Source organism: Balaenoptera musculus, chromosome 16 (assembly GCF_009873245.2).
Source record: "Balaenoptera musculus isolate JJ_BM4_2016_0621 chromosome 16, mBalMus1.pri.v3, whole genome shotgun sequence".
NCBI classification, from domain to species: domain Eukaryota; kingdom Metazoa; phylum Chordata; class Mammalia; order Artiodactyla; family Balaenopteridae; genus Balaenoptera; species Balaenoptera musculus.
This window is the reverse complement of record NC_045800.1, coordinates 15,921,386-15,948,321: the sequence shown is the minus strand read 5'-3', so window position 1 is coordinate 15,948,321 and position 26,936 is coordinate 15,921,386. Positions and strand designations below refer to the sequence as shown.

At 43.2% G+C, this 26,936-nt stretch overlaps 1 protein-coding gene across 21 annotated transcripts in view; it reads right to left on the bottom strand.

Moving 5' to 3' along the window:
* ABLIM1 (actin binding LIM protein 1) overlaps positions 1-26,936 on the bottom strand; it is a 328,315-nt gene that overhangs the window by 147,971 nt on the left and 153,408 nt on the right. For all 21 annotated transcript variants that reach the window (XM_036828267.1, XM_036828284.1, XM_036828271.1 and 18 more), the window contains exon 2: positions 11,378-11,512. In XM_036828267.1, coding sequence (XP_036684162.1) covers positions 11,378-11,512 — 135 coding nt within the window. The remainder of the gene's footprint in view (positions 1-11,377; positions 11,513-26,936) is intronic.

Sequence of the window (26,936 nt, the reverse complement as noted above, 5' to 3'; positions counted from 1 at the left end):
CATTTTCTCAATTGTTTTGGGTTTGTTATTGTAGGTCTTTCCCTTCTCTTGTGTTTCCTGCCTAGAGAAGTTCTTTTAGCATTTGTTGTAAAGCTGGTTTGGTGGTGCTGAATTCCCTTAGCTTTTGATTGTCTGTAAAGGTTTTAATTTCTCTGTCGAATCTGAATGAGATCCTTGCTGGGTAGAGTAATCTTGGTTGTAGGTTTTTCCCTTTCATCACTTTAAATATGTCCTGCCACAGACTTCTGGCTTGCAGTTTCTGCTGAAAGATCAGCTGTTAACCTTATGGGAATTCCCTTGTATGTTATTTGTTGCTTTTCCCTTGCTGCTTTTAATATTTTTCCTTTGTATTTAATTTTTGATAATTTGATTAATACGTGTCTTGGCGTGTTTCTCCTTGGATTTATCCTGTATGGAACTCTCTGCACTTCCTGGACCTGATTGACTATTTCCTTTCCCATATTAAGGAAGTTTTCAACTATAATCTCTTCAAATATTTTCTCAGTCCCTTTCTTTTTCTCTTCTTCTTTGACCCCTATAATTCGAATGCTGGTGCATTTAATGTTGTCCCAGAGGTCTCTGAGATTGTCCTCAATTCTTTTCATTCTTTTTTCTTTATTCTGCTCTGTGGTAGTTATTTCCACTATTTTATCTTCCAGGTCACTTATCCGTTCTTCTGCCTCAGTTATTCTGCTATTGATTCCTTCTAGAGAATTTTAAATTTCATTTATTGTGTTGTTCATCATAGTTTGTTTGTTCTCTAGTTCTTCTAGTTCTTTGTTTAAAGTTTCTTGTATTTTCTCCATTCTGTTTCCAAGATTTTGGATCATCTTTACTATCATTACTCTGAATTCTTTTTCAGGTAGACTGCCTATTTCCTCTTCATTTGTTTGGTCTGATTGGTTTTTACCTTGCTCCTTCATCTGCTGCATGTTTCTCTGTCTTCTCATTTTGCTTAATTTACTGTGTTTGGGGTCTCCTTTTTGCAGGCTGCAGGTTCGTAGTTCCTGTTGTTTTTGGTGTCTGCCCCCAGTGGGTAAGGTTGGTTCAGTGGGTTGTGTAGGCTTCCTGGTGGAGGGGACTGGTGCCTGCGTTCTGGTGGATGAGGCTGGATCTTGTCTTTCTGGTGGGCAGGACTGCATCCAGTGGTGTGTTTTGGGGTGTCTGTGAACTTATTATGATTTTAGGCAGCCTCTCTGCTAATGGGTAAGGTTGTGTTCTTGTCTTGGTAGTTGTGTGGCATGGGGTGTTCAGCACTGGAGCTTGCTCTTGTTGAGTGGAGTTGGGCCTTAGCATTGAGACAGAGGTCTCTGGAAGATCTCTCGCCGGTTGATATTATGTGGGGCTGGGAGGTCTCTGGTGGACCAATGTCCTGAACTCAGCTCTCCCACCTCAGAGGCTCAGGCCTGACACCCGGCTGGAGTACCAAGACCCTGTCAGCCACACGGCTTTGTTGTTCATTACATGGTCTGTAATCATGGAAGTGCATCTGAAAAAGAAGTTCCTGAACAGGCAGCTGAAGAGGCTGCTTCTGTATTCTGAGCCCCACCCAAACCTTCAGCTGGCACTGGCCTCGGTCTCTGCTCTCAGTCAGGCCTGCACTCTCCTTAGGCAGGATAGAGACAAATAAATCTCACTTTTATGAAGTACAATTATTTTAAAAGGCAAATGTATACCACTACTGTAAATCAAAACTTCCAGGGCCACTTGCCCTCTATATAAAGTATCTGTAGAAATAAATAATTAAATAATGTAATTCAGTTGGAGCTTTGATATCATTGCTTGATCAAGGCCCTGGGCCTGACAGCTATTCTCTCTTTGTTATAAAGATTTTCTGCTTCATGAAATTAGAAGCGTTGAAAAAATATTGAAGAGAGAATATTTTTTCCCTGTGTGAGAAATGCTGTATCTGGGAACTACAAAAATAATTTTCTCCTTCCCACACTTAAGGAGACATTGATTGAAATCAAGCCTGGGGTGACCTGGATTTAATAATTGGAAATAATAATGTGTAATTAGTATCAATCAATGATAAACATTTCATTCATTCATTCAGCAATTATTATTGAGTGCCTAATGTAAGCTAGGTTTCTTCCTAAGGACTGCTGTACAAACCCTGTTGGTGCCTACATTCTAGCAGGGGTAGACAGGCAACCAACAAACCATACATAACTTAAATCGTATATAAATACATATATATGTAAACACACACAGATACACATATACACATCTACCCATATCAGATGGTGTCAAAGATGATCTCATTGATAAGTGTCATTTGAGAAGAGACCCAAAGGAAGTTATGGAGGGCGCCAGGCACATATCTGGATAAAAGCTTGTCAAACAAAAGGAACAGTAAGTGCAAAGGTCCTGAGGTGCTTCAATGCTTGGTTTGTTTAAGAGCAATCAAACAGGTCAGTGTAGCTTGGCAGAGGGAGCCAGAGAGAAAGTGGTGGGACATGAGGACTGGGAGTAACAGTGAGGAGGGACCCTGAAGGTCAAATTAAGGTCTTTGGCTTTCATTCTGAAAGATGTGGGAATTCTTTGGAAAGGTGACAGGATCTGGCTTTATTTTTAAGGATCACCTTGGCTACTGCATTAAGAATAATCTGGGGAAGGGGGGCAACGGCAGATGCAGGGAGACCCAATACCATTATTAATCCAGTGTAAATGGTCAGATTTTTGTATACATTATGAAGATAGGGCCAAAGGGATTTGTTGGTGGAATACTTGCTTCATGTGAAAGAAGAAGAGGAGTGAAAATGACTCCAACGTTTTTAGCCTGAGCAACTGGGAGGAAGGTCTTGACAACTGCTGAAATTAAAAGACTGGAGGAGAAGGTTAGGGGGTAGGGATGGTGCTAGTAACCAGGAATTAGGTTTGAGAGGCCTGCCGGAGATGCTGAGAAGGCCTTTGAAGATACCAGTCTGGATTGCAGGGGAGAGTAATCGAGTTGGTATTTGTCAGGGTACAGATGGTACTTGTAAACCGTGAGACTAGATGAGGTCACTAGAAAGTGGACATAGAGATGAGGTCTGACCATGGGGTACTCCAAGGGTTCAGGGTCAGGACGTGAAAAGAACCAGCAACAGGATGAGTTCAGTGTTTGCTTTAAAAATGTTTGAGGAACATTTCCGTTTTCCTCCCTCCTCTATGATATAAACACTCCCATAACCTTTGTTGTACAAATCATCTTCTTAGAAAATGTGTTCTTCTTTGATCAAGCTGGGTGAACTTCAGCGTTCCCTTTCCCAAAAAGTAAGCTTTCATGGACACAAAACAGAGCTCTCAAGAACTATAAAGAACTTGAGATTTTTACCTGCAAGCTAACAAGTTAGCCTGCCCTGATTTCATGGATGCTGGCAGAAGACATGAAACTCCTGGGTCAGAAGCAAAAGACTTTTTTTTTTTTTTTTTTTAAGAAGCGAAAGACTTTATGACTCAGGGCGAGTAACATGAGCTTCATATTTGTTACCCATTCCCCATGACCCCCCAAATCCCACAGAGGCAAGAGAAGCAGGTCACCAGGATGCTGCTCATGCAAGGGGTTTGTGTACTGAGGAACCCCGAGCTTCGGAAACCCCAATCTTTCATAATGAGCTGCAAGCAAATCTATCCAACCTTTGTTCTAGAGGCAGACATTATCTTTATTATACTAGACAGCAAACAAATCCGTCCCCTACTCCAGAGGGAAACATTATCTCTATCTTCCAAGAATGTTCACTATACAAACATCCTTGGAAAGATAATTCAGAACAAAAAGCTACCGGCGCCTATGCTCACAAGAGACCCATGGATAATTATCTCCCAACAAGAGTCAAAATTGTTAAGCAGCGTATTTTGGAGAAGTTCTGAGCCTTTATCCTATTTCACTTTGGAATTCAAAACCTTATACTCTAAATTATATTTATTTGACTAGGTAACACTTTAACACGGGTGCAAGATTCAAAAGATAAACTACACAGGATTATTCTTTTATCAACAAAAGATGGCATGAAAGTGGTTTCTGATTTGCTGTGAGAAGGGAGCACATTTGCATCAGACTTATTTTTCTTGCATCCTGATTAATTCTTCCATTTAATCAATTTCCAAATGAGTCAGATTCTCTAAATAGGTATTAAAAGCCCGAGCTCAGCACTTAGGGAATACAAGAAATTTCTTCCATTTTACTAGAGCTTTATCAATGTCCACTTGAGTCCGAAAATACCCCACATGCAGTGGGGTATATCCAGTGGGTTAAGTGAAAGCTAAGGGGCTAAACCAGCATAAAGAACTAAACAGCAGCAACATCCCACCCAAGCGCTGCCTGACAGTAGCCTTCAGCACAAGTTCTCTTATCTGTTCCATCTGCCAGGCAGACGTGTAGCTCTGTAATCAATGACAGATAGCTTTACTTACACTCATTCTTTTCAAAAGATAATGTTGCTGTCTAGTAAGCATTTGAGGGCATATATCATAGTAAGCACTCAATAAATCTTGTTGACTAGCTATGCCATTAGAAACACTTACAAATATTCAAGTGCCAAAGAAATACACGGTTACTGGTCATTCATTCATTCAGTCAGCTTTCCCCTTATTGGGCACCTAATACGTCGGGCATTGTTTTAGGTACCAGGTACACAGTAGTAAACAAACCAGACAAAAATCTCTGCCCTCGAGGGGAGCTTACTCTTTAGTAGGGGGTAAAGATGCATGAATAAAATATACTAAATAATGATAAATGTTAAGGAAAAAAGATACAGCAGAAAGAGATATGGTATAGGGAGCAGCTGAAATCTTATACAGTATAGTCCAGGAAAGGCTCACTGAAAACAGAACATTTGGCTAGAAAGCCCTTCTCAATCCTCTGGTCCCTCAACGTTTCTAAATGCTCTAGAACTTTCTGGAAGAAAACCAGATCTAGGGCATTATCCTGAAAAAAAATGCCGAAGATAGACAACAATAATTATAATGAACAATCTAATGTGTCAACAATGTATATGATGAACTGTGTATATAATTATAATTAACTTAAATATAATTAAATATTAAATATGTAATTATTAAATATTAAATTTATACTATTTAAATAGGTTTCTTATTCTCTTACAGAGCATGTATTACAATCCTGATGCAGACAAGGTGCTACATTAAAAAATGATCATATCACTGGAACAATATCAGAATGAATGGATAGCATTAAAAAGAAAAAACCTCTTTTAAGTTAGTGGGATTGTTGCTGCTAATGGGCAAGGATGAAAAACAAAGCCACTGAGTACTGAAGATAAAGAATAGCTCCATCCAGAAGCCTGCAGCCACATTTTATTTCCATTGGGTTATTATAAAGAATAACAGAAGCTATGGGGATCTCCTTTTCTTTTAATTATAGAATCTATCCATTAATTAAATCACTTTCTCCATCTCATTACCAGATGGGCACATTTTCCAAGGTTACAAATGGAAATTAGGTTCTGCTTCCTTCAGACACTGGCATCGTTATTATTCAGTTCCTGCCTTTTGCCCTTTCCCAGGGGAATTCCACGCACAACTGTAGAGCTTCAGCCATTATCTGGATGCCAACCACTTTCGAACCCTTCTTCCCAACACAGACCAGTACCTCTCGAGTGCTAAGCCTTCGAGACTCTGTATGGACCATGTGGGCTCAGCCTCAATGTATCCCAAACTGAACTCTCTCCCTGCACTAGCCTATCCAGTGTTCCTGTATATCCTTAGTTGGTGGCAACCATCTGTCCACCCAGGCAGTCCAACTGGAAACCTGGATCCTTCTTCATTCCTCATATTCAATCAGTCATAAAATCCTAGCAACCTTAACTTTAAATGTCTTTTAAATCTGTCCCTGAGTCCCTATCACACCTGGTGCCACCTTACATTATTTCCACCTGACAACCATTCTATCCCCCTTCTGCATCTATCTCCCTGCCCCCAGTCCACATCCTATATTTCTCTCCATCACAGCACTTATTACTCAATATAATACATGTTGCTCATGTATATACCTCTTCAAATAACCCATGAGTTCTCTGACACACAAACATGTATGTGTGTCAGCACACAAACGTGCTGTGCTCTTTCTTTTCTCAGCATTTAGCATAATATCTTGCATGGAGTATGTGTTCCATTAACATGTACTAATTGGATACATAACTCTTGGACCATCAGATCCCAAGATATCAGACATTTCAGGAAGTGATATAGGTTCACCAACAAAATTCCTGCTCACCAATCCTGACCCTGTTACAGCTAAACCTATGAAGTCGTGGACTGCTAATGGGTTTAAGTTTGTGTTATGAACTCTAATTCCTCCACTGCAACCCTTTCCCACCTTCGCACTTGTCTAGCTCTCATGTAAGATGTTCAGTGTCCTCTTTGTCCCCCCTCTTTCAAAGTCCATTCTTAGTAAAAGAGTTCATCTCTGCTTTTTACTTCCACGGGTATTTGCATCTTAGGGCTTTCTTTCTAATTGCAGAAGGTCCCCTCAGGTCCCATTCAAGAACTACAAGGCTTTGGCACCACGGTATACGTATGAAGGAGAGCTGGTAGGAGGGAGGGGAGAGAATCACCCAGAGATCCTGACTCATCTCGCAGTCAGAACCTGAATGCTCCTCCTCCCGCACTCAGCCAGGTCTTGACCAAAAGCCCAGGCTTGTTTTAGCAAATGCTCTCCACCCAAAATCCTCCATCCTGGGACATTAGCTCACAATCTGAACAGGACATCTCTATTTTGTTTTTCCTTCCAGTTTTATTGAGACATAACTGACATACAGCTCTGTATAAGTTGAAGATGCATAGCATAATGATTTGGCTCACATACATCATGAAATTATGACCTCAGTAAGTTTAGTGACCATCCATCATCTCATACAGATGCAGAATTAAAGAAATAGAAAAAAAATTTTTTTTTCCTTCTGAAGAAAACTTAAGCTTTACTCTCTTAACTTTCACATGTAACATAAAACAGTGTTGATTATATTTATCACATCGTACATTACATCTCTAGTACTTTTTTATCTTATAACTGGGAGTTTGTACCTTTGACCACCTTCATCCAATTCCCCCCACCTCCTCCTCTGGTGACCACAGTTCTGATCTGTTTCTCTGTGAGTTTGTTTTCGAAGTATAATTGACCTGCAATACTATGTTAGTTCCTGGTACACAGCACAGTGATTTAACATTTCTGTACATTTCAAAATGATCACCATGACAAGTCTAGTTACAATCTGCCACCACACAAAGGTATTACATAAATATTGACTGTAGTCCCCACGCTGTACATCTCATACCAGTGGTTCATTTATTTTGCAGCTGGAAGTTTGTACCTCTTAATCTCCCTCACCTATTTCTCTCCCACATCTTCCTCCTCCCCTCTGGCATCCACCTGTTTGTTCTCTGTATCTATGACTCTTGTTTCTGTTTTGTTATGGTTGTTCATTTGTTCTGTTTTTTAGATGACACATATAAGTGAAATCATACAGTATTTGTTGCTGTCTGACTTATTTCACTTAGCATAATACCCTCTAGATCCATTCATTTATTCTTTTGCAGATGGCAAGATTTTATTCTTTTTCTGTGACTGGGTAATATCCATTGTATATCACATCTTCTTTATCCAGTCATCTACTGATGGGCACTTAGGTTGCTTCCATATCTTGGCTATTGTAAATAATACTGCAATGAACATAGGGGTGCATATATCATTTTGAATTAGTGTCTTCATATTTTTTTGGATAAATACCCAGAAGTGGAGTAGTTTAATCATATGGTAGTTCTATATTTAATTTTTTGAGGAATCTCCATACTGTTCTCCATAGTGGCTACACCAATTTACATTCCCACCAACACTGCACGAGGGTTCCCTTTTCTCCACATCCTCGCCAACACTTGTTATTTGTGTAAAAATGACACCTCTGCTTTATATGTAACAGAAAGAAAACAAAACTGTTGTTTTAAGACTTAGCTGCAGTCTGGGCCACTTGGGTTAGGAGGAAGACAGCATTCTTCAAGGAGAAGATTTCTGTTTCCTCTGGGAAACACTCCTAATGAGCTTATAAAACGTAGAGACCCTAAGGTAATTTAGACTCCTGAGCTGACAATGAGGGAGAAGGAAGTTGGGGTCCCTGGGATGGAGGGGAGAAGGGTCTTTGTAGAGAGAGGACGCCCTACCAAGATGGTAGCAGATGAGGTTCTGAATAAGTATGAGAAATGGCCCTCATCTGTACTTTCTGCTCAATTTTCCTGTAAATGTAAAATTGCTCTAAAAAGTAAAGTCTATTAATAGACTTTTCTAGTTAATAGAAAGAAGGAAGGAAGGAAAGAAAGAAAGAAAGGGGCGAGGGAGGGAGGGAGTGAGGAAGGAAGGAAGGAAGGAAAGAGAAAGCCTGAGAATGCTAGGCAGTTGTCTATTCTGTGCTATAACTCCCTCCATTATCCCAGACATTCAGTAAACTCTGCTGAAAACAGCTGCTTTGTGAAGTGGTACTTTGGGAAAAGGACGAAGAGAAATGGTGTTCAGTATGGGGTGAAGCCATGCTAAAGGCACAGCACTCATAAAGGGGAGACCAAGAATTTGGGAGTGGCAAGAATTTAGAGCAAGAGGGGACCACAAGAATGTAAACCTCGAGGAATCTCTAGAACTGTGTTGTCCAATACTATAGCTACTGACTACCTGTGGCTATTGAACAGTTGAAATGTGACTGACTAGTCCAAATTGAGATGCACTGTAAACTAGTATGAAAAAAAAAGAATGTCAAATATCTCAATAATTTTTATTTTAATTACTTGTTGAAATTATACTATTTTGGGTCTGTAAGGACAAATAAAAAATGTATTATGAAAGTTAACTGCACCTGTCCCATTATACCTTTTTAATATAGCTATTAGAAAATTCAGAATCATGTATGTGGCTTGCATCATGTTTCTACTGGACAACACTACTCTAGAATCTTGGGGAAAAGGCATAAACTTGCTAGAGTATAAGACATGGGGAGCTTAAACACTTTCTTTGGATAGTAAAAAAAGGGGTGACCCCAGTAAGCTGGAGACATAAGACAGTAGACTTGACAGATAAAGTATGGGAAAATACAAATTTACAAGAACCAATGACATTTATTTTAGTAAAGTTTTGTTTAAACTAAAAATAATTCCTATGAATGACGTGTTCTCAAAATATGATGTAATTTATAAAAGAATTCAACTTTTCAGGAACACATTGATAGCATGAAACAAAGTACATATGGTACAACTTTCCAACATAAATAACTTACATTCAGTCCCTCGATTTAAACTAGAAGAAAAGCATGCAAACTTCTACCTCCCGGGGGATAAACGAATGTGTCTTCTAATATCTTGATGTGTTGAACAGTGACTACCCGGAGACTAAGACTTTGTACTTTCAACTAGAAATATAAACTACATACAGGGCTGCCCTTGTTTACTTTTTTCTGTTTATTTCATACCAAATCTATTCCTTAAGCCATGTCTCAGGAAATCTATGAGCAAAAAATAAAACAAAATATAATGCCTGACTCCAAGTTAGCCAATCTGGATGTAAGGAGAAGCTATATTTTTTTCTGACATGCTACCTAAAAGGCTCTAATTCAGTACCTCTGGGTTCTGTATTATATAGAAATATGGTTATGTGTATATAAAACTGGCAAACTTCAGACCTGGGGTGATTTAAATATCACGTGGTCTAGTCTCTTTCTTTTACAGATAAGGACACAGAGCCACAGAGAGGTCACTTGCCTGAGACCACAGAGCTGCTTTAGCGGCAGTGGCAGGACTTGAGGCACACAGAGTGTGGACACAGTCAGTTCCCTGGGTGTGACCTTGATGTTTCCTGATAACCAACTTGGGTCGTCTGAAAACTGGGGATTCATCGTACTTGCTCATAGGGATTTCCAGGAGGATAAAAGACTCTCTCTCTCTATGATGCGCATTATAGCCTTAGTCATCTCTGTCACGCTGAATGGGAGCTAAACTCATGCCCTTCCTTCCCCTCCACCTTTTTACCCGAGCTATATGCTAGTACTCTTTTTCCTGAAAAGGTTACACTCAGTGAAAGAAACAGCTGTGGACTCCAGAAAAGCTTTTGCCCACCGCCTTTGATCATGTATTTGAGGGTCTCTAGGCAGCCTGGAGCCTACTTGAGAGACCCCGGGGACAGCTGGTTAAGATGGCAATGCTGACCTTTTGTAGCCTAAGAGGCTCAAAATGAAACATGGTTTCCAGGAATGAGGGTGGGTACCATGTGCAGAGCTCAGAGTAAAGCTACAGGGCAGGCCCAGAGTCTTGCCCCTCCTCCACCTCTTCCAACATCACTGAACCCCAGCCTGAGCTATCCAGACATGCCCTTAGCTCAAGTAACATATTTCTCAAATAAACACACAGAAACTACTCTCTTCTTCCTTGGCCACTTGGCCAGGCCCTGGCTCCAGAATAACAGGACAGCACATTTCATACATAGATGCCAAGAGCTGCACACCCAAAAAGGGGGGCTTGTTAATGGAAATCAACCACAAAGGGGTCACTTCTTAAGTGGGAAGTATTTTCCTGCTTGGAGGCCTTCCAAGTGTTCTTGCTTAATTCTCACTTCTCAACACACACACACACGCACACACACGCACAGAAGCCAGTGACTTAGCACCCCAATCTTAAAGTTTTCCAGTCCTCCTTTAAAAAATGGCTTTGGGACATGGTTACTTTGAAGTAGGAGTCCCTCATCTCAGGGAAAAAGAAATATAAAGTACAGATAAACAGCAAGGTCCTACAGTATAGCACAGGGAACCACATTCAACAGCCTGTGACAAACCAGAATGGAAAAGAATATGAAAAAGAATATGTAAATATATGTATAACTGAATCACTTTGCTGTACACTAGAAACTAACACAACATTGTAAATCAACTATACTTCAATAAAATAAAAAAATTTTTTTAAATTTTTTTAAAAAGAAATATAAACTTGGGACTTCCCTGGCAGTCCAGTGGTTAAGACTCCATGCTTCCATGGCAGGGGTCACGGGTTTGATCCCTGGTTGGGGAACTAAGACCCCATATGCCGCATAGCACAGCCAAAAAGAAAAAGAAAAACAAAACAAAACACAAAACTCCATTTTCATTGCTCTTCCACAATTAGTCTCCCCTCCTAGGATCAGGAACCTCAGTGAACACCCAAAGACAGTGTACTGCTGGTCTTGGGGGCGGGGGGAGCTCAGTCTCCCCCTTAAGTTTAATCCATTCCCAAATTAGGGAAGGTGAGCAATTCCAGGGTCTGGGAGCACATTCATTTATCATCTGGTGAACTGGTGTGGAGTTAATGGGATGGGGCAGCCTCCAAGGCAAGGACATGGCACACAGCCAGGAAGCTGGAGGCTCCGTACCTTTGCAGGTGAAACATTTGATGTGGAAATGTTTGGTCTGGACCCGAAGCACTTCACCCTTGCACGGCTCCCCACATTTATGGCAGTGAATGACAGGCTTCTCTGACGGGTGGTGAGGGTCCTGAGGGTGGGCCACTGAAAGAAAAACAACAAAAGATCCATGTGAGTAGAAAGCATTCCTACAAAAGGAGTCATTGTGGGCATGCATAAATATACCCATAATTTTAGTATCAAATGAGCCACATATTGATTCAATAAGCACCAGTGGAGCCTCTGCCCCCATGTCATAATTACGGGGACACACAGATCAATAAGAGAGTTGTGGCTTTAACGGTCTGGTGGGGAAAACACTGGGCTTGTTCCTCTGGCAGCCAGAAGTCTTGTCTCTTCCTCCCAAACTTCTCCAGGACTATGTAATTGGGTCATTAAGTATATGATCTTATTTGGTTCAATATTGTGCGGTAGGTCCTTATCTTGATTTAGAAAGTGGCTTCCAGCCAGGAGTTCACTGCAGACTGTAAGTTCCTTGACAATGAGGACCGTTTATTAAAGTTCATATTTTGTTTCTCCCCGTTTTTACTCCTCCTTCTTTCCCCAGCTCCTCTGAACACAGCAGAACACTCGTGCACCAAAGGGGCTCAGTTAACATTTATTTCCTTCTTAGTTAGCAGGCACTGGCTAGTTCCTCGTCTCCAGAGAGTCATTCCTGATCCTCGTTTGGCAACTCAACCCGTTGGATGTCTATTACGAGCCTCCTATTGTGTGCACAGCTCCTGATACACACACTGCAGGCAGTCCTTTAAAAAAATAAATTAGGGGCTTCCCTGGTGGTGCAGCGGTTGAGAATCTGCCTGTCAATGCAGGGGACACGGGTTCGAGCCCTGGTCTGGGAGGATCCCACATGCCACGGAGCAACTAGGCCCGTGAGCCACAACTACTGAGCCTGCGCATCTGGAGCCTGTGCTCCGCAACAAGAGAGGCCGCGACAGTGAGAGGCCCGCGCACCGCGATGAAGAGTGGCCCCCACTTGCCGCAACTAGAGAAAGCCCTCGCACAGCAACGAAGACCCAACACAGCCAAAAATCAATCAATCAATCAATAAAATAAATAAATAAATAAATTAGTAACTACGTGGATTTCTCTGAACTTCAGTTTCCTCTCCTGTAAAACAAAGGGAATTGGATCAGCGGATTTCGAAGATCTTTCCAGGCTCTAAAATCATATGATGGGGCTTACAGGGATTATTCTCTCAGTTTCCAGAGTGTGGCCTTCAGAGAAGAGAAGTTATTGTGACTGCCGTGCCCCAGGAATAGGATTACAGGCTCCTCTTACAAAGGACCAAGAGAGTAGGCAGCAAGAGGACACCTGTGACTTGACGCTACCCAAGGATCTTCATTGAACCTGCAGCTTGTCCAGCCAGAGAATGCAGCAAGGCGTTTTTTGCTATTAAATTCCTTTCCTGATTTGGGTCCTCAGAAGGAGGAACCGTGTGATATACAGAAATGTATTACATAAGTACCTGCATGAGCGTGATATGGGATAAGAACAGTGAACCTAAAATTAATCAACCAACACAAAGAACAAAGATGATTTCTTTTTTCAAACGGTAAAACCAGGTTGGACCGGGGGAGGGGGGTGTGGGCAGGTATTGCTGAAACTGAATTTAGAAAGCACCTCACAGCAAGGAGCTCTCTGTATACCACGAGTATAATAGTGCATTGTTTCCCTCAGACCACTGTAATGTTCTCATTTCTCCTGGAAAGAGTTTGAATAAGACAGTCCAATTAATCCATTACTAGTTAAATTCTCAGAAACAAGGTTCTCCTTGTGAGATTTAGACCAGGAGCAGGTGTAGTTTCGGGTTAAACTCCTGACCTGAAATCTCTGCACTGGACCCCAAAGTGTTCGGCAAAGGTATGAACATCGTGATACCCCTGCGTTTCCTTATCTGCCTGCTGGGATCTCTCTTGGAAACCTGTGTTCACAACAGAAGTCAGTACTATCTAAAGCAATTAAGAAGGGGCTTCCTTCCAAGATCTCTAAACAACCACTGACTTTTAAAATGATGTGTAACAAGGCCAAAAATCTATTCACCTGGGCATTAAAAAAAAAAGTCTCCCTTAACAATATCTGCTTTATGTAAGGTTTTTCGTTTGTTGGTTTCAACTTCCTGCTTCCTATAAGAATGGAGGAAAATAATATTTACTGAGCATCTGTCTGCTAAGTGCCAGGCATGGTGCTAGGTGCTTACATATAAGTCATTTTATTTCATCCTCACCACCCCTTCCTCAGTGAGGTGGGCAATACTGTTCCCACTTGACAGATGAGGAAATCAAGCCTCAGAGAAGCTGAGCAGCCTGCTCAAGTAACAGTAAGTGCAGGCTCAAAGATCTACACCCAGGGCTTTCTGACTCCCAAGCTCATGCTCCTCTTGTCTAAATCAGAAATTTAGAAATCAGAAGTTATTATAAGTCCAGCGATGATTGTTGTTAAGTCAGGCAATAATTTATTTAGCCAGGCTCAAAGGCTGTTCTAAAAGCAGCAACTAGGACTTGGTTTATAAAGGCTTATACACTGTGTACAGTAATATATTGCTAGCTGAGCATGGCACCCAGATGGTAACCCTCAAGGTGGCTCTGCTGATGCCCTATATCAGAACTCCCTGTGCCATGTATTAAATATGCAGATTCCTCAGCCCACTGAACTAAGGGTGTGAGTCGGGGACCTATTATTTTCCTAAGCTCCTCAGGTGATTCTTATGCATACTACAGTTTAAGAACTACTGTTCCCTTAGAATTCAGACAATATTGTTAAGCAAGTTACAGAGAAGAGTTATAGTGAAAAAAAGTAACCCACAAGACCATCCAACTCAGAAGCAACATTAGAACACAGTGGATCTCTTGACTGTGAGGGAGAATGCATTTTTGGATGAGAAATTGCACTGCAGTTTCTCTTGACACTTGAATTTTTTATAGCTAAGCAAGCCAGCTATGCTGAGTAATGATGAGGGAAGGAAAATATCATTTCACTTCTTGGCTCTTCCCTTTGCCTCAACGCAGGTGCCAATGCACATGCTGGCACCAGTCACGAAGGTCAGAATTGGGATCAGCATCTGCATTTTGCAAGCATTTCCCTCTGGAAATATATATTACACTGCGAAACCCTCCATGCCCAGAGATGACCTCTATTTTCACCCAGAGATGAGCAGAGACTACATCACGTTTACTTGCCTTTCCATCATACATCAGCCTAGGCAGACACTTATCAGAGCCACCTACTTGTGAAGAAATGGGCTCTGCTTGTTAGAGGACAGAATCCAAAGACCAAAAGAGACTCAGTATTTATTTCATCCCAACTCAAATCAGTATAGACAAAAGAATCTCTCCGCTTTTTAAAGATCAGTAAAGAGGTCTCTTTTACATAACTTCCTGTGGCAGTTTGGTTAATACCAAATGTATATTCTTTGGCTCAAGCCTACATTTTTGAAATATGCGGAGCCACTTGCAACATAAAAAATGACATTAATTCTGTACTCCTCTTATTTGCCAACTAGCTCTGTTGCTAATTTTTACTTGATTGCTCCATCCTTCAGAGCCTGGGTGGTCCCTCTGTATTCTACTGATAGGGAAAATGAGCAGAGAGCTTACATTCCTTGTGCCCAAAGTCAGCAGCAAATTATTGGCAGAGGTACACTCAGCACTCGGGCTTCCCAAATTTCTTCTGCTGTACCAAGTAGTCAGTGATTTACCCCGGAATTTGGGCAGACATGGTTAAAATCTTCCATGGCTCATCAGTTTGTTGCTAAAATAAGAATAATACGATGAGAAACCAAAAGCATGGTTGCATATCTCCTGAATAGCGAGGAAATGTATATGAAGAGCCAAGAATTTATTGGCCTGAAAAGGTAAAGGGATTCATCCACTGCATAATATCCAGTTTGGAGGGATTCTGGAGACTCAGTTAAAACAGGCTATTGCAAGGCTAACCGAGGAGTTTCACACTGCCTTTCACAGTCAAGCAAAGCAGGTGAGCCTCATCCCTGAGACTCCAGCATAGAACAGAACCAAAGTTCCATTTTGGATGTGTTACTTTGGAAATGCCTATTAGAGATCGCAGGCGATGAGACTGTGTGTGTGTGTGGGGGGGGGTGGGGTGGTTTGAGATCATTAAGGAAACCTGTTACCTTCAGTGCCCCCAAGCAGAGGACATTAAAGGCTGTAAGAGGAAAGCTGAAAAGATTAGGTGGAGCCCCTCCTAATATTCCAGAACCAGCCTCGTCTTACCCAAGTTCTTTCCTTCTGGGGGACAGACCATGGAACTAGACCAGCAGAATCAGAATATCTGAGAAAGCGTATTTGAAATAAAAATCTCCTTAGCAGGTGACTATCACAAGCCTATGACACCATCCTCAGTATGAGTTATAACTTGCCCCGGGTTATCTGAATTATTCAGAATCTCCCAGGTAAGAAATCCTCCTCCCAAGTACTCTTCCTTGTCATTAGCACCGTCACTCCCTTCACCAGCCTTTGAAACCACACAGGCTTGATGGCTTTCAAAGCCCTTCCATCTGCATTATCTCATGTTACTCTCATGAGAGCCCAACAAGGTAGGAAGAGCAGAAACTGTCAAGCACGTTTTACAGATGGGCAAACTGAGACTCAGAGGAACAAAGTGACAAACCCAAGGTGACACAGCCATGAAATAGAGAGTTGGCAATAAACCAATGGCGAGGGCTTTCTCCAGTTGCGGCAAGCGGGGGCCACTCTTCATCGCGGTGCGCGGGCCTCTCACTATCGCGGCCTCTCCCGTTGCGGAGCACAGGCTCCAGATACGCAGGCTCAGTAGTTGTAGTGCACGGGCTTAGTTGCTCCGCGGCATGTGGGATCTTCCCGGACCAGGGCTCGAACCCGTGTCCCCTGCATTGGCAGGCGGATTCTCAACCACTGCGCCACCAGGGAAGCCCCCAATGCAGTGCTCTTTACACCCAAACGATCCCCTAATCACTGACGCTTGGAGCCTTGCAGTCATCCTGATCCTACCCTCTCTTTCATCTCCCACGAAATTCTGTCCACTCTCACATCCCTTAGTCATCCCTTCTCTCACCACATGCATCCAGTCTCCAACCCCTTTTTCTCAGATTGCTGAGAGTTCCCTGCTCCCTGGCTCTTTCTTCTTCAATGTGACGTGAGAAGAATAGGCAACTCAAAGGAGTGGGGCATCACTCCCCACTCCTTAAGTTTGGGCTGTGCTTGGTGACCTCCTTCCAGAGGGGACAGTATGGAAGGGGGAGTGGGAGAGAAACTTTACAGTGGACAGATCTGACAAGCACTACCTCACCCAGGTGCTCAAGGTCAACATCAACAGGTCGTGTTGATAGTATGTACCTTTGATATGATGTGATGAAAACTAGTACTTTGCCCCTGTGACCTTCCTTCCCCCCAAACCTCATAATCCTAGTCTAATCATGAGAAAATCCCCAAAGTGCCAGACCAGTACTCTTCAAAATCATCAAGATCATCAAAAACAAGGAGGAAAGTCATATTGTCACAGCCAAGAGGAGCCTAAAATGATATGATGACTAAATGTAGTGTGGTATCCTGGATGGGATCCCAGAACAGAAAAAAGACATCAGATAAAACCAAGAAAATACACACAAAGTATAGACTTAAGTTAACAATGTGTCAGTTTTGGTTCATTAACTATAACAAAAGAATTATATTAATGTAAGATGCTACTCATATGGAAAACTAGTATACGGAAACTCTCTGTACTATCTTCTTGAATTTTCTTTAAATCTAAGACTGCTCTAAAAAATAAAGTCTATTAAAATAAAAACAAAATAACTTCCATTATCTCTCTCAGTCCCAATCCATCAAGTCTAAAGTTCTTGGTCTCATTTCAGAGATCTTCAATAACATGACCCACAATAGCTATTTAGATATTTAAGAAGAAACTACATTGCTGAGTATTTCTCACTGTACTGAGTGGTTTTGAACTCTGGCAGGCCAACCCCAAAGATAGACACTAAAATCCTCTGCTGTCCATTCATATAAATATACAAAGCTCCCTTTAGTGAGGCCTCCTGACCACTGCCTGGTCAGTCATCTGAAGCTTCTCTGAAGCTCTCACTGTAGCTTATATTAATAAAATATTTCATTCTCCTCCAAGTCCTAAAGCACTAAATACCTGCACTGTCACCCAGCACTTAATTTTCTCCTGTTTTGTGTTTATTTTGCTTTTGTTTCACAGCGCATCAATCCTGACCGTACAGAATTGCAAGCTCAATGGTCAATTCCTCCAGGTTTCTGGGATACTTTTGATTTCAAATAATCTGAGTTGTTCTCTCTGTACTTCTCAGTTCAATTTTTGGATCAGGGAAAATACAGTTACCAGCCAATACCACTATTGGAGCATCTCCCATATGAAGCTACAGATTCTTGAACTTATGACATCTCAGTATGTAACTCTGTAACACCATTCTATTATTGTAACAAGTACAATTTATTGAACACTTACTATGTTCTAGGCCCTGTGTTAACTGATACACTCGCAATCACAGATAATCATCACAACTGCCTTTCGGGGGTGCTGTTTTATTATTCCTGTTGTGCAGAGGAAGACACCAAGGCTAGGAGTCAAATACCTTGTTCAAGACTTATTTACGAAACAGAAACAGACTCACAGACTTAGAGAATGAACTTATGGTTATCAGGTGGGAAGGGTGGGGGGAAGGGATAGTTAGAGAGTTTGGGATTGACATGTACACACTGCTATATTTAAAATGGATAACCAACAAGGACCTACCATATAACACAGGGAACTCTGCTCAATATTATGTAACAAATGGGAAAAGAATTTGAAAAAGAACAGATACATGTATATATATAACTGAATCACTTTGCTGTACACCTGAAACTATCACAACATTGTTAATCAACTATACTCCAATATAAAATAAAAAGTTAAAAAAAAAAAAGATTACACAACTAGGAAGTCGTCTGACTCCAAAGCCCACACTCAGAAGCACTGGGTAGGGGATTTCCACAGGAAAGTATTATGCAGCATAGAAGGAAACCAAGCTAGTGCAATGTACTAAATTCTGATTACACAGCTCAGAAGCAGTGAACGCCCAGCTGCATCATAATCCCAAAGGTATCACCTGCTAGTAAATAAGCAGATGGGAAATAACACTTCAAATATAAAAGAAGTTATTCCAGGCTGCGGCAATATTTGGGGAAAGAACACCTACAGGGGAAGGGTAATAGAGCAAGGGAATACATCCAGCCTCCGCCCTGAGCAGAGGCCTGGGTTGGAAAACTGTCTGGTTAGGACTGGTCTGGATTTGCAATCACAAAATGATTTTCTGCTGGTAAGTTTGGTTTCTGTCTAAAGACAGGAATCCTATTATCCTGGGAGTCTACATTTCAGAGAGACTGCTTCACTACTGAGAAAGCTTTCTATGCTTCTACCCCATTAGTTCCCATTTAATTGTAAACACACATCACAGAGATGTGTTCTCCCGCGCTTCCACCGCTTCTCTCCACCTCCTCCTCCCTTTCTTTATGCTCGAATGGTACTAGTATTGAGCCTAGGAATCGAGCAACTCAGGAGTTTAAATAAATGCACAGAGTGTGTAATTTGCAGTTTACCTAAAAGTCCATTTCCTGCTGTGGCAAGTGGTAGTTACGGGAAGCTACCCACTGTTAACCGTGTCAGTAGTTGTCCAAAATGACCCTTCCCTTGCATTGGCTTCCATGACCTAATTTCCTCATACCATGTTAGTCTTGTGGTCAGGATTACCGCTTGGCACAAAGCACACGGCCGCCGTGGCAGAAACACTCCCGGCGGGCAGTAGGACGGCTCTGTTCTAGCGTCCTGCCACTGGTGGCTTTCTGCTTGTAACAGATCCCAATACCTAATTTGCCTTTTCTGAGGCAACGCAGTCTGTCTCTGCTATTCCTCCAAACATAAAAGACACCGTCACCAATGGGTCAGCTGGGATCCTGATTATAGCAACAGCCCAGGCTTTAATCCAGTTAATCTGATTCCCCCAAGGCAAAGAGGTACTAGGATTATAATACTTCAGCCAGGAAATTTCCTCCGTGTAAATCATATGATGCTTTTGCCCTGCTGTGTGTGCTACACCTGCCTTCTGGGTATGAAGGTTAATCTTAGAAAGGGATTTACCATCAGTTCGGTGTCTTCTCCTCCTGCTTCTAAAAGAGTGTCTCCCTTGACACACCGTTTGGTTGAGATGACTCACTGAGACCACTCCTTTCTTTGGCCTCCCCTAGCCCTTCTCTGACAGCACTTAGTCATTTAACTTTGGAGGACAGTCATTGGTAGAAAGCCACACCGCTCCTCCCGAACAGTAACTCGAAAGGACCCTGGAGGAGACCTGACTCCTAGTCTTGCCTCTCCTGACACGAGCCTCCACTTCCCCGAGACCATACAGAAGGGCTAAGAGGGACTTCCCTGGTGGCGCGGTGGTTAAGAATCCGCCTGCCAATGCAGGGGACACGGGTTTGATTCCTGGTCCAGGAAGATCCCACATGCCGCAGAGCAGCTAAGCCCGTGAGCCACAACTACTGAGCCTGTGAGCCACAACTACTGAGCCCATGTGCCGCAACTACTGAAGCCTGCGTGCCTAAAGCCTGTGCTCCACAACGAGAGAAGCCACCACAATGAGAAGCACGCACACCGCAACTAGAGAAAAGCCCATGCGCGGCAACGAAGACCAAACACAGCCAAAAATAAATAATAAATAAATAAATAAATTTATTAAAAAAAAAAAAAAGGGCTAAGAATGCCTCACAGGTTGAAGTGGGGACAACACGAGGTCATCTCCTCGTGGGCGAGCGCCCACAGCACCGGCCTGGCACACAGATGCCCGAGTCACGTGAATGTTGGGAGACTGTCACTAACCCTGATGAGCAGGAATTTCTAAAGTGTAACAAAAATACCTTCTGAAATGTGATACAGCCTTTGAAAGTCACCCAGGGATCTCAAATTGTCCCTGCCCCAGCAATTCTACTTAGAAATGGATCAAGTCAAACACTTGGGCTGTGGCTTCAGCCTGAACCCTGCTGGCAGACCACCAAGAGAGAGGGTCACAGTCTAACAGCATTTAGGCCTTGGGTCCTGGGATGGGGTTTCACTTAGGCCTGGTGGCACCACCATTGCCTTCTCCCCGCTAATTCCAAATCCAGACACATGAGGGGAGTTTAAAAAAAACAAAAAACCAAGATGTTAATTGTAGTGTCCCTGTGAGGTACACACTGAAGTCTGATAACAGCACAGGAAGCTTCCCAGCTGTCTTTGCCTTTCTTTTTTTTTTTTTTCTCTGCTTCTACTTACTGCCCAGGACACACTGGGAATTACTAACTAGTTAAAAATAGCATTTAAGACAAACTAATGACAATTGTTAATATGCGTATGGTACTTCACAATTTACAAAAGGTGTTCAAATATAGTATCTCCCTTGATCCCATCAACCTCAGATTGACCTCACTGAGCATTAGCAATGTTAAGGACCTTCCCCCCAAGAATGGTGAGCTGGTAGGGCTCCTGCCTGCTGCGGAGAGCTGGCCTCGCACAGCTCTGCCCAACTGTGCGCTCAGAGACTTCACCTTAGGAGCCTGAAATCAGCCACGGGGCGGGTATTTACACCATGGAAATCGGCAAACTCTACAAATCAGGGCTTTGCCCTGTGCCCACTCCCAGAGACGGTTGTGACACATTTACTAGCACACCACTGTGCCCGAGGTCACCTGTTGGTAAACAGCAACATGAGGCTTTTAATTCAGGTGGTAGTAAATTTCAGAAACAAGACTTTGAACCCTTTCTGAAGTGGCCCTCCCACTCGCACTCTGTGAATAAACACGCACGGTCACCTTCCCCTGGGTCTCTCCAGCGTCCGCAGGCCTATGGGGAAGATGAAAGCAAAGGACTCGAGTTCACAGTATCCAACGTGCAGAATCAGACATGATCTTACAAAGGCTGGAACTACACTTTAGGTATTTAGGCTCCTTTCAGAACTTCACTTCTGGCTTGTTCAAGCTTTCTGTATGACATAACTCTGCCCCGTGTTACCTTTGCAACAAAAGGCAAGCCCACATAATCTATACTTGTCACCTTGCCAGGTATTTTCCTAGTCATCCGGGCGACAGAGAGCCTGACCCTGGGTGGTTCGATCATTCTCTCATTTAACTTCAGGGATTCATCTGCTGGAGTGGGAGAAAAGAGGTTATTTCCTAAAGTTTAGCAAAGTTCAGACTCAGTGAAGTCTATCACTGGAAAAGAAAAAATATGTTTGAAGTTCAACATGCGACCGGTGGGGGAAGAGGACAGAGACATTACATAAATGTCTCCATTAAAACTCCTAAATGCAACCTTCCAACGCTTGGGAAATAACTTCTTATCAACAAGAGTCAACAAATACTGACCACATAAGAGCCTCTGTGTGTCCTGTGTTGTTCCAGGCCCTATGGGGAACTCCGGAGACACGCCTCCTGTGCCCTCCCCAGTTCTGGGCACAGCACACAGGACGCCCTCCCTGGGGAGCTGGTCAGCGCTGAGAGAAAACCACTTGGGAGCTGTCCTGGGAGGTTTAAGACTGTAGGAGAGGCACAGACGATATGCTAGGACTTCTGCAGGGAGAAGCATGCAGTAGGTTGGGATGAATAGCTGGAGAAAGTTCCAGGGAGGAAGGAGTGGGATTTGAGACCGTGGTATGGGCAGAATGTAAATGGTGACAAGGGGAGGATGGTTCAGGGAGCAGGGACAGTGCGAGCCAGGGCCTGGAGGTGGGAGAGCTACGGTTAGTCGGGCAGCCCTCTGACCCAGAGGCTTCGTGGGCAAGAGCAACGGAAGGCGAAAGCGGCAGCGTTTCTCCCGTGACATTTGTGTAAGTCCCAGATCCTGCCCTCAAAGAGTTTACACTTTTATGGGGTAGGTTAGATGGAAGGAGGTGGAGGAAAGGATAAACAGACAGATGAGGAGCTAGAGAGAGAGACGGAGAGAGAGAGAGAGAGAAAGAGAGAGAAGGAATATGAATGGGAATAAAAGGTAGAGAGTAAATCATGTGCTGAAATAAAAAGTGTAAAATGAGGAGAGAGAAACCAAAAAAATTTTCAAGAAGGAAGCATCCTTCCAGCTGGGCCTTTAAGGCAGGGTAGGAGGGCAGGATTTAAATGAGGAGGAAGAAGAGGAAGGCATCTTAGATGATGGAGGGGTGGGATGGGGTATGTCTGGGGACCGTCAGGACACCTGGTTTGGCTGAAGCACACAGTGCGCAAAGGGCAACATGGAATAGAAGACAGTGAACAAAGTTTGACCTGCGCATCCTTGAAGGACAAGCTAAGGAACAGACTCTAAAGGTTCCTTATCTCCCCCAGGTGGAGGTCTTGAGATGAGTGGTATAATCAGAGTATAGTTGGCCTATTTCTTTTTTTTTTTTTATAAATTTATTTATTTTTATTTTTATTTATTTTTGGCTGTGTTGGGTCTTCGTTGCTGCGTGCAGGCTTTCTCTAGTTGTGGCGAGCAGGGGCTACTCTTCGTTGTGGTGCGCGGGCTTCCCATTGCACTGGCTTCTCTTTGTTGCAGAGCACGGGCTCTAGGCACATGGGCTTCAGTAGTTGCAGCACGTGGGCTTCAGTAGTTGTGGCTCACAGGCTCTAGAGTGCAGGCTCAGTAGTTGTGGCACACGGGCTTAGTTGCTCCACAGCATGTGGGATCTTCCCGGACCAGGGCTCGAACCCATGTTCCCTGCATTGGCAGGCAGATTCTTAACCACTGCGCCACCAGGGAAGTCCCAGTTGGCCTATTTCTCAGGAGCTGAGTTAGGACTATTTTTCAGCTCACAGTGCAGGCAAATTGGGAGCCACGCACGATGACATGATGGCTTTCAGCGAGGGGTCAGCTCCAGTGGTGAGATGGGCACAGTCCTGACTCTGGTCAGACAGACCTGGTGCAAATCCGGGCTCCACTCCTCTTAGCTCTGTGATCATGAAACAAGTTACTTTTCTTCCCTAAGCCTCAATTTCCTCTTCTGTAAAATGGGGATAAAACCTATTCTGACACTTACAAGGATAAACATATGTAGCGTGCTCAGCACTTTTCCTGACAGATAATGAGTGTTCACCAAATGGAAGCCATGATGGTTCCCATGGTGTTTCAGTGTGGGGATACGGTGAACTGTAGTTTAAGGTCCTTGATCATAAATAAATGACCATGTGCTCCGCCTGAAACACAAATACATTGAATTTCCAGCTGTGCTGTCTTCTGTGACTTTTAGCAATGGACACCTGCTCTTCTGCTGGGTAACACCCAGTGAATGTTCAGTGCACCCAATGAATCTTACAGTTTTCGGTGTCATCATTTCAGTTTAACCCATAAGACGCTAAAGAGCAGATTTTGTTTTATCAGCATATAGTTCACACATCCTAAAACTTGCCCATTTAAAGTATACAATTCAATGTTTGTAGGTATATTCACAGAATTGTGTGACCATCACCACAAGTAGTAATTCTGGTATTTTTTACATTTTTATCACCCCCAAGAGAGACCCCATACCCATTAGCAGTCACGCCCCCATCCCTCCCCTGCTCAGCCCTGGGCAACCACTAATCTATTTTCTGTCTCTATCGATTTTAAGTAGCAGGTTTGACTAGTGTCCCTTAGTCTCAGCTTCTCAACATCCGCAGAGCAATCAGAAGGAACAACTGTATACACACACACGGGGATTTCCCTCTACACATCTCACACCTTACTAATGCATGGAGTCCTCCCCACTAAGGTATATGTTTGTTTTTCACCAACACATCCCAACCTGACAGATGTCCTCATTATCACTTCATTTCTGCAGCCCTCGTGAAAAAGAGCCCATCAGAAGAAAAAAAAACTGGATGAGACACCATCAGACCTAGTTCACGTCTCATGTGGGAGGTTTCACAAACATGACTTGGCTAGAGGTATGTCAACACTGGAGATTTGCCAGAAAATTAGAAACAAGAGGATATGCCTCTGAGTAATTGGTCACTCAACAAGTAGGGTGCTAGGAGGGGTTTAGGGGACAGTTGGGAAGAATGCACAGGGTCTGTCTTCAAATAGTGTGGGCTTTTGACTCACGTTCGCAACCAGAATGATCTTTTAAGGGCATTATTTGAGCAGATCATACCACCAACTAAGGCCTCTAAGTAGCTTCTGCCGCATTATCCAAGGCGCCCTATGGTAGCCCACAGAGCCCGCCCACCTCCCTGGTCTGTTCTCATGTCCTCTCCACATCGCTCCCAAGCTCCAGTTCCTGATGCTTCAAGATCTCCACATGCCCCTTCCTTTCCGGAAGGTTCGTCCCCCTGGTATTTGCAAGGCTGGCTCCTCCTCTTCTGGTCTCACCCTAAAGCAGCTCTCACATCAACCCTCTGAGAGCTCTCCTGGGACCACCCAAGTCAACTCGGTTTCCCTGCTTCCCTGCTACCCCCATCTCTGCTTACTTGCTTTATACTTACCACAATCTAAACATTCTGTTTCCTTCTTTTCTGTCTTCTTTACTACAAGGTTACTGCCACTGTATTCCCAGGGTCTAGCACAGTTCCTGGCACAAGGTCTATGCTCTGTAGATGTATGTTCAGTGTGTTCATTCACTTAACACTAGCCTGATTTCCTGTCTCTTTTCCATAGTAACAGCCTTTGGGTGAAATTGAAAGTTGATTAAATGCCTTGGGGTCACCAATCGGATGTATCAATTAGGTAATTTTGATGATGTCAATAAACTCAACTAATGACATAATGACTAAGACTTGCTTAAATTTCTGACTCAGAAAAAAAACAAAAGCTGAAGGAACGAGCTTACTGGTGGACCAGTTCCAAATCAACTCTGGCTAAGCTTCTCTCTGAATGAGAACCGCACAAAGGAGCACCACTTCCAGCTGAACTGACCCGGGGCCGGGAGCGGAGGTGGCACCAGAGCCTCGGAAAATCGGAACGCAGTGTTCCCAGAGCAGGACATGACACAATGATGGGAAGAAGCCAACAGGGGCTGCTGCAGAGCGGGCGGACAGTTTCCTCGGCAAGAATCCTGGGCACACCTGGCTTCCGGCCTCCAACATTTTAAAACAACCATTCTTATAAGGTCCACATGTTCCTGCACCAAATCATTATCAGCCATCTCGTTTCATTCCACAGCAGAAAGATGAACTCATATCACCAGCTTGCTTGCCCAGGGGACGCGGGCTTCAAGAACCCAGCCAGTAGAGCTCCTTGGTGACGTTCTATCACAGGACAGTAGGAATGACTGGCCACAGGAAGCCACTCGCGTGGTCCCGGAGCAGGGTGGCATGACAGAAGTTTACAAGGCCTTGCTCTGCTTGAGGTGAACTGGGAAGAGGCTGGCCAGCAGAAATGGGTGGCTCCTTAGCTCACCTGTCTAGCTCTGTTTACTTGCCCGGGTGCTGAAACTAATCTGATCACTGAACTCCATCCCAATGAAAACGTTGTCCCACCAATTTTACTCAGTCCAGAGGCACAGTGATAACAAGAGCTGCAAAAGCAAACAATTACTGAGCTCTTGCTAGGTTATTTTAAATGCCTTATAGGTATTGATTCAACCCTCACAACAACCCTGTGAAGTTGGTACAACTGATGTCCTTATTTTCTGATGAGGAAACTGAGGCACAGGCGGGGTTAAGTGACTTGCCTGAGGTCACACAATTAGTAACAGTGGAGCTGGGATTTTAACCCAGGCAGTCTGGCTGCAGAGCTCCCGCTCATAAATGCTATGTTTCCAGGCAAACCTATAACATCCCGAAGGCTTCGGGGATAATCATACAAAGTTACCAAGGTAAATGGAACAATTGTACCACAAGGGACAAATGAGAAAGAGATGAACACATACAGGGAAGGGTTTCACAAGTTCAGGCTCTGAACCTGTCTCTCCTGAAAATCCCAGCCGAAGACAGTTTGACTGCCTCTCCAGCCAGCTACAAATTTAATTATTCTCATCGCCTACATTTTCGTTTTATTTTCTCTGCAAGGGATCTTGGGTCATTCCCTTTGGCTCTGGGTTGTGCACCTACCCTGCTACTTAAATAAACTTTACAGATCAACGGACCTTCGAGCAACGTTTTTTGAGCTTTTTATACAAGTTATGTCATTGAAATGAATCCTGACAATAAAGATACGAAGAGGGTAGTATGGGTTTTCTCCCATATGTTTTAATTTTTATCAAAGTTTAAGAAACTGAAAAGGCTTATATGCATAAAAAACACATACACTTATAATGCACGATGGCAACTGCCTGCCTCACCTCTCCTCCTGCTTCTCCACCCTCACTCCTCTGTGCTCACCACAAGCGGATGCGTTCAACTTTCGGTGTTTTTCCTGGTCTTCATCGCTCTGTTTCTTAGTCTTAAGAAATTCTTACTGCTATTCTTATTGCTACATTCTCCTACCAACTCAGTCACTACTTATTAATATCTTGTTCTTACTAATATGGCTAAACCACATTTTCAGTTAACTGCGGTCAGTGCTTACACTTTGAGAATGTAATTATCGTTCG